The sequence below is a fragment of the Ictalurus punctatus genome, chromosome 6, assembly GCF_001660625.3.
Source record: "Ictalurus punctatus breed USDA103 chromosome 6, Coco_2.0, whole genome shotgun sequence".
In the NCBI taxonomy this organism is placed as follows: Eukaryota; Metazoa; Chordata; class Actinopteri; order Siluriformes; family Ictaluridae; genus Ictalurus; species Ictalurus punctatus.
The window spans coordinates 16,684,229-16,692,571 of record NC_030421.2 but is presented as its reverse complement, the minus strand read 5'-3'; the positions used below and the strand labels follow the sequence as shown (position 1 = coordinate 16,692,571).

General features: G+C 38.9%; 1 protein-coding gene across 1 annotated transcript in view; it reads right to left on the bottom strand.

The window, feature by feature from the left end:
• Positions 1-415: 415 nt before the first annotated feature.
• Positions 416-8,343, bottom strand: part of col4a1 (collagen, type IV, alpha 1) — a 51,357-nt gene continuing 43,429 nt past the window's right edge. Inside the window, exons 41-52 of the mRNA XM_053680901.1 lie at positions 7,276-7,326; positions 6,653-6,838; positions 6,389-6,522; positions 6,228-6,300; positions 5,738-5,809; positions 5,457-5,585; positions 5,233-5,331; positions 4,925-5,137; positions 4,624-4,801; positions 4,415-4,529; positions 4,125-4,297; positions 416-2,709 (exon numbers count right to left, since the gene is read on the bottom strand). Of these exons, the coding sequence (XP_053536876.1) occupies positions 2,628-2,709; positions 4,125-4,297; positions 4,415-4,529; positions 4,624-4,801; positions 4,925-5,137; positions 5,233-5,331; positions 5,457-5,585; positions 5,738-5,809; positions 6,228-6,300; positions 6,389-6,522; positions 6,653-6,838; positions 7,276-7,326 (1,505 nt within the window). The 3' untranslated portion in view covers positions 416-2,627. The remainder of the gene's footprint in view (positions 2,710-4,124; positions 4,298-4,414; positions 4,530-4,623; positions 4,802-4,924; positions 5,138-5,232; positions 5,332-5,456; positions 5,586-5,737; positions 5,810-6,227; positions 6,301-6,388; positions 6,523-6,652; positions 6,839-7,275; positions 7,327-8,343) is intronic.

The following is an 8,343-nucleotide window of genomic DNA, read 5'->3' as shown; positions in this document are numbered from 1 at the left end:
TTGTCATGTGTTCAGTTCGAGTCCTCTTTCTTTGAGACTTTCAATGACTTTTCAAAGTTTCTTTCCCAGCTCTGGTTTCATCTCTGCAAATACACTGACATCATCCAAGTACCATACTACACCAGTCAGCCCACATACAGTATAGTACGTGGTCTTTTTTGTAAGCCTATGGTGAAATAGAGCCTCTAAAGGGGACCTTACAATTATGATAGCACCTACAACTTCTGATCAAGGTTGTAAGACTTCGTCATTCTTTATCCAGATTTACTCACCAAATCCCAACCTCCCTTAGTCGTCCCAACCTCTCACACTTCCCACTGCTTTGTCATCCTAACTCAACATCCAATATATGATCTATATTTTACTGACATATCATGTTGTAAATTGCCTTTCTGAAAATAATAGACAGCGCAAATAGACGAACTGATTTATTGTATGTTTTCAATACAGAACACAGAAAGAAACAAAGTGAACTAATTTGGGGAGAAAAAGAAGCTGTGTTTGAAAATCCCATCCATCTCTGCATTCTTCCATGAATCAAAATGGTGAGCAAGTGCTTTTCATACTGCAACTGAACATTCACAGGTAAGACAACACCAGCACAGAAAAAAGAAAAAAAAACCCCACAACATCTTGTAAGTGGGATCAATGAAATTACATGAAAGAATACAATCAGTTGGTGTGAGATAAACCAGGACAAACATTGTAATGGCACTCTTGAGTAAATCCTTTTAAAACTAATGAGGAAACGCTAGAGGAAACACTCTTGTAATTTTAAGGATTGACAACCTCAAATTCATTAAAAAGAAATTTAGAATACATGTATATAAGATGGTCAGCTTTGGCTGAAACAGTGGCATAGTTTTAACTGAATATACAGTATTCCTTGTGGAATTTATAGGGGATCATGAAAAATATAATACTTGTCAAGTCAAGTATATTCAGTGTAAAACTAGGTATGTGCATATGTGCATATTCTTTGGTCTAGCATTCAATAACCACGTAAGACAGCAAAAAGTAATTTGAGACATACGGAGTCTAGCAAGATAAACAATCTAGTCTCCTGAACAGCATGAGCAAACAAAATGTTTGGGTCATTTACGGATAACACATGCCAAGCTGTATTAGTGTTTCAAATAGATGAAAGGAACATGGCAACTTTAGTCAGTTTTTATTGATATCACCTGCATAGCATAACTCTTAAAGCTGGCTTTAAAAATGCACCTAGTCACAATTGCTCAAGATACTAGGTGTCTTCAACGGACTCACACCACTGAGATACACTGCTATGTGTATGACTGAGAGCTTATCAGATAAATTGTGAAAATGTCCTCTAAATAGGGAGGGATGATTACTGAGGGATGGCAAAATGTGCACACACACACACAAACATACACACACAGTGCACACTGTTTGTATTTGCTGATATTACTTGTCGAGGTAAACATGTATTCCCCCACTGCACTCCCTGGCACTGAAATAATAATCACACACTTCAAAGCTATACACAGATATATGCCTACTAAAGCATATAGTGCTAAATACTACATGGTGTCCCAAAAGTCTCCATAAATAGGGGAAATTAACACATTTTAGCAAAATGTCTTTTTTTTTTACATGATTTTTGTTCCAGATAGCCTTTAAGAATGTCTTTGACAAGAGAAAAACATATTGAATTCATTCTCATGGCTGGATCGGGAAGCTGTCGCAAGGTTGCGATGGACTTAAACAGGAAACATGGCGAGCACATCTCACAGGACACTGCTGCCAAACTTCTTCACGAATCCAAAAAGACTGGAAGTGTTACGGACCAACCGAGACGTGGACATCCACGAACATCCACTGACAAAGGTACATGGTCCCCTAAGTGTGGAGACTTTTGAGACACCCTGTACAATTCACCATTATGTGCCTTAACCAAATTGCTGATTATATTGTGACTTGGTCAATAAAGTGGAAATGGCCATATACAAAATGTGCCCTTGGTCTCATTATACTCTTATAGCTTTCATAAATAACTGACAAAATTAAATGCATTTACCTGAAGAGATTATGCTGACAAGATGTTAATTATTAACGAAAGCTGTATATTTACAACAGAGCTCAAAGTACATCCTGGCTGCCAGATTACATAAAGGACAGGCATAACTTATGGTGTATTACTAGAAAGAAAACCCAAATCTGTGAAGGTTAGTATATGATAATGGAAAACTGAGCGGAAAAATGGGATAACAGGATACTTATTTTTAGTGCTGTTAAGTAAACTGGGCAAAACAGTACTTAGCATTTGAACCAAGAGAATAGCTGTATTCATTAAAACATGATTCAGAAGACTTTTCAAAATGGCAGCCTGTTTACTAATGGATGTATTCAGTGCAATTGCAAACAGGTGTCATTTATTTAGGAAAGACAATGAGGATATTAATGTAGTGTTCTATATGGAGCAGAAGCACCAGGTTTTGGGGTCCCATCACTCTGGACCTTCTTATTTCGTTTCGATCAGCATTCTTATGTCTGAAAGAACATTTTCTAAGTCCATCTCCTTTCTCTCTCTGACGTAGCACCATGCTGTTTTTCTTATGTAAAACTGGAAACTAAAAGCCAAATGCAGAAGGAGTGTGACCAGGTTAAGTCCTCTTCATGCACACTTGACATCTACTGATGTGAGTTCGCAGATTCCCAGCCTTTAGTGTGGTGGGGACAGGTTTGCTGCAAAGAGATATGGAAATTAATCAAGGGAATTTAAGCTTGAATGATCTAAAAACACAGCAATGCAGCCAGACAGATAGCTAATATTAGATTATAATCTAGATAATATTAGATTATATTGGGAGACAATTAGAAATGTGCCAGTTTTGGAGGAAGTCACTCTGATATACACATTTTCCAAGTAAGAGATAGCAAATAAGTGTCAGAATTTCTTAGAGTTCTCATGACAACATACCCAGTAAGCAGAAAATGACTATAGATCATTATCCATGACAGACTGACCAGACTGAAATTACATATTAAAAGATGTTGGTCCTTTTCAAGCCTGTCCTGGTCTGCCATGATTTGGATCCCAACTATTCATCCTTTTAAACCTATATTAAGTTTGATGTATTCAACCACAACAGTCATCTTTTCAGTGTCATCTAAAGGTCTGGATCTTTCCCTCTTCAGTGAGGTATATACAGTGCTCACTGTATATACCAAACCTTGTTGGCATGAAGGTATAACCATCAGGTGGAAGTTTACAAACATACATACAATGGTACTTAATGATTGATAGTTGATCAATGTGTTTGACATGAGTTGATGTAATAGCTGTTGTCAAAACACAACATACATTCCAAGGGGTTCCAAAGTTTTGAGACAATTACTTTGGATGAATTCATGCGTTTAGCCCACAATGACACTCTTCTCTCATGATGTCCACATAAACACTACCAGTGTTTAAATTTCATTATGATAATCACATTGTATTGCATCATGAGTTACTTCAGGAAGGGCTTTAATAACCTAAGTCATTTGATGTAAGCACTGAACCACGGAAGTGCAGGTACCAGGCAAACAAAATGTTTCTGTTCCAAGACCTCTACAGATGGAATATTTGCATAAACAAGTGTTCTGCTACCCTCTAGTGACTGAAAAAATACATTTGTTTTCATCCTGAATTCCCAGAGGTTTAATTATAATAACAATTCTGACTTACTTAAGATATTAGGGCCAAATATGGATCTATTCTGGAATAAATTGCATCCATAAAGAAGGACGTGGTTCTACACAATTATGGAAAACCAAATTAAAGAGCTGAAAGTAGAGAGCTTTCCTTTCCTGCATATGGAAATGGTAAATGGTCTGCACTTATATTGTGCTTTTTTAACCTTAGTGGTTCAAACAAAGCGCTTCACACTGGTTCTCAATCACCCATTCACTGCCATGCAAGGTGCAAGCTTGCCATCAGGAGCAACTTGGGGTTCAGTGTCTTGCCCAAGGACTATTTGGCATGAGGAGTCATGTAGGCCAGGACTCAAACCGCCAACCCTACGATTAGTGGACAACCCGCTCTACCATCTGAGCCACAGCCGCTACTATATGCATATATTAAGAGTGGAAGAATATTAGAATTTACTAATATCTACCTAAACATCTCACTATCCTCGATGGTGGCCAACCAGAAGCTGTAGGAGTTAGCATAGTAGTTGCAGGTGCCACGGCCATGACACTCGATGAAGGGAGCCGAGCGGAACTCCTCCAGACAGGAGCCAGGAGAGGCCAGAGCCTGACCAGAGCCCTCAGCCCCTGCACTGGTGTGCTGAAACAGAGACAGAAAGCATGGCACATCGATCAGCACTTGGTTGTTCAGAGCTCAATTACAACATGTATAAATTCATAATCCAAAATTGACACATTGTTTGCTGTTTTCTCTCACCATGACAAAGGAATAACCAATCCACAGAGATAACCAGCCTTGAGGACAGGGTGGGATGGCTACAGTCTGACTGTGCACAGCAATCACCATGGCAGGAGCCTCACATACTGCACATCTATTACAGGAAACACACACACACACCACTACAGCTAGATACACCAAGACATTCAGTTGCACACTCTCCAACATGGACACACAAACACACTGACCTGCTGATGAAAGGTTTGATGCTTTCGCCAGTGATAGGAGCCATGCTCATAGGCATGGGCTCAGGAGATGTGAGCCAGTAGGAATAGTCATTACGAGAGGCAAAGTTACACACATTGTTGATGTTGCAGAAGAGGAATGGCATGGGGCTGAACTTCCTCAAGCAGCTACCAGCCGTACCTGTGAAGAAAAACAAGCAACTGATTATTCATTTGGAAAAATATCAAATTATTTAGTTTCATATTTATTTGGCAGGTCCCCAATTTGCTTCATTCACAGTGGGAATGTATGTGCAACACTGACCCAGGTCTTGGCCATGAGATCGCTCATTTCCCTGCACATACAGGAGAGAGTACCCATCATAGATTGGAGTGGTGCCTTGTGGACACAGGGGCACTTCAATGGATTGACTGTGCCGAGTCACTAGGAAGCCATGGTCCATAGAGGAGGGTCCAGGAGGACCAACATGACCTGGGACACCATCAGGACCTGGGGGGCCTGGATATCCTCTGGGTCCTAAAGTAAGCAGAGCAAAATGCAAAGGAAAGTGGGAGAGTGTGAAAAAATTGCACAAAATTGCCAAATTATATGAGGATGCAAGCTCATTATACCAGAAGGTCCAGTATGCCCAGGTTCTCCTTTAGCTCCAGGAAACCCATTGTATCCTGGTGCCCCATCCTCTCCTTTAATACCCTGCATACCAATCAATCCTGAATAGGTAAGAGAATGAGAGAAAGGGAGACTGAGAGGTCAAAAGACAGATACACACCTCATAAGTAAGTAATATACAATATGGTTTAGTGAAGTACTGTTTGCATAGATCAAGATCATTTACCTTGCTGTCCTTTTGGTCCAGGATACCCTGGCAACCCTGGTAAACCTTGGGGACCCACTGGTCCTGGCAAACCAATGTCTCCTTTTATAAAGGTATTGATTCCAGGAGGTCCAGGAGGGCCGTCATTACCTGGAATATTAGATGTCATGAAAGAAATTATTTAGAAGACCGACTTGAAAAAAATGTTAACTGCCAAATGTGTACATACTAGTGTATGTACTTACATCATTCAGTAGTAACCCAAAAGTATTCACAGATTAAAATAATATTATTCCACACACCTTTAGCGCCTGGAAATCCTCTGTCACCAAGCTCTCCTTTGAAACCAGTCAGTCCAGCCTCACCCTTTAATCCTGAGAAAAGCATGTTGCAATGCAATCATATACAGTTTATTTCTAATTAGCAATACATAATGGCACAACTGATACAAAATGAGCAACAAGAAAGAACAGTCATGCACACGAGAATCCAACAGCTTGAAAGTGGAGACATTTCCTTAAGTATATATATATATATATATATATATATATATATATATATATATATATATATATATATTTTTAATATGCATGCCAATTTTTCTGCTTGTCTGAACTGCTAAATTCCACTGTACCGTCATTGTCCAGCACAAAACACAGCAGAATATGTGCAGTCTATTTTCCCTTCTGTTTTCTATTGCAGAATTGCCATATACAACATGTAACAATATACTGTACACATTAGTTATTTGTTATTATACATGTCTAATTCGACTTTCAATATGGCTCTCACCTTGGAAGCCAGGAAGGCCCGGAGCTCCCATTTCACCCTTTAGTCCTTTATAGCCTGGAACGCCAGGTTCACCCTGAATCACATGTAAAACACAATTATGAAATATGTCGTTGATCTTCTTGATCTTGTCTTCTATTCCTTTTGCACTCAGTTTAACTTACAGTTTGACCAGTGAGGCCTTTATCGCCTTTCAAACCCTGAATACCCTGTGTGCCTGGGAAACCTTTATCTCCTTTCTCTCCTTTAGCACCAGAACTACCTGGAACACCTGCTGGACCTGGAGCACCAGTCTGCCCTATAATTGTGATATGGAAAAACCAATAAATTACACTATCCACCAGATTTAATTCATCTACTATATTGTACACTATACACTACTCACTATAACAGTGTCTATAAGCCATATTATAGCAGAAGAGGTTTACCTGGCTCTCCAGGCTCTCCCTGAACTCCTTTATCCCCTTTAGGCCCCTCCATTGATGGTCCGGGTAGTCCTCTTTCACCAGGTCGACCCTGACTACCTACATATCCTGGCAAGCCTTTCTCTCCTTTGCTTCCAGGAACACCAGGGCTTCCAGACATGCCAGGGGGACCTTGGTTGCCTTTTTCACCTAAGGATGGAAGAGGAGTTTTCGGGTGAAAAAGCAAGCACAGCTCAATATCTTAATTCTGAGACCTTTTGCTGCCAATGTATGTCGTATTTGCTGAATTTTCTTAGGCTATAAATGGTTGTAATAGTAACAGATTTGGATGATTTGGCTACAAGCAGTTTCCAATTTTAATGGGTGTTCTATCTGAAAGGTACTGAGTGCCAAAAGAGCTTTGAACCATGGAGTTTTTTTACTCCACGTTATAATAAATAGCAGCATGAAGAAACCCCTAAACTTCACTGGAAGGGGGAACCTAATGTGTTACTGTAATACCGCTGTATTTTCCATTTGTGTACAAAAAGGCAAAAACTTTATGAATAGAATATATGCAAGATGATGCAAATTTAATTTACAAATTATGTCATATGTCAATTAATTTGGGTGGATCAGAAGCTGACCTTTTGTGCCTGCCTGCCCAGGGGTTCCAGGAAAGCCTCTACCAGGTAAACCTAAAGAAGAAAAATCACACAATTAATGCTGCAACAACTAATCTATAAAATCGATAACAATCGATAATTAATTAAAGTAATCGACAATGAATTTCATTATGGATTAGTTGGGTCTGTGACGTCACTGTGGATAACCCCCTGTCAGTGACGTCACTTCACAATGGTGAAAAACGCATTTCTATGAATAAAACACATCTGAGAAACAGCGGATGTCACAGAGTGCTGCGGGAAAAGTGCACGATCCAGTTTTTCCAAAACATGAGAATGTTAATATTAAGCACTTCAAACAAACTTGTAAGTGTATTAACGTGGCTTGTCGTGTCAGATGTTGCGACAGATGCGTGTGATGTTTAATGTGTTCTAGACATGTTTTCTTCAGTGCAGAAATGACATTTTTATGTTTATATCCTTATGTGTAAATGTTAGAAATTCACACCAGTACTTCCATTTTACATAACGGCTCGTCCTGACAGCGAGTGAGTCTCTGTTAAAGTTCACTCGATAAGCGTGAGTCCACGCATCAATCAAACAGCGTGCAATTGAAAGGAAGCTCAGTAACTCTGACTAAAATATTCCTTTTGATCAAATATGTTGTTTGATGCTATATTTGGAAACAAAAGTAATTGTGTTTTTATGAGAGCAGTAACTGTAATGGGGTTATAACATGTAATTAAGCATGTTATTTTTAAAAAAAAATGTATATAAATGTAAGAAGTATCATACATTTACGGACTAAAGTAATATGTTACTGTGTTCAAATGCATGAATGTGTGTTACTGCAGAACATTCAACCTCTTACACTTACTTTGTGCTTTTGTTTTTCTTTTTTAGCATTTTTAATATCGTGATTTAATTTCTGCTTTAAAGTTTGTGGACAATCAGTTGTTTTTTTTTGTTGTCAAAATATGTTAATATATTTTTAAATCCTTTGCACAATGTATAGCATAGCCCACATAGATACATTTAATACCTTTTTCATAGCCTTCAATTTGCACAGTGTTTGTGTCTTGTCATGCA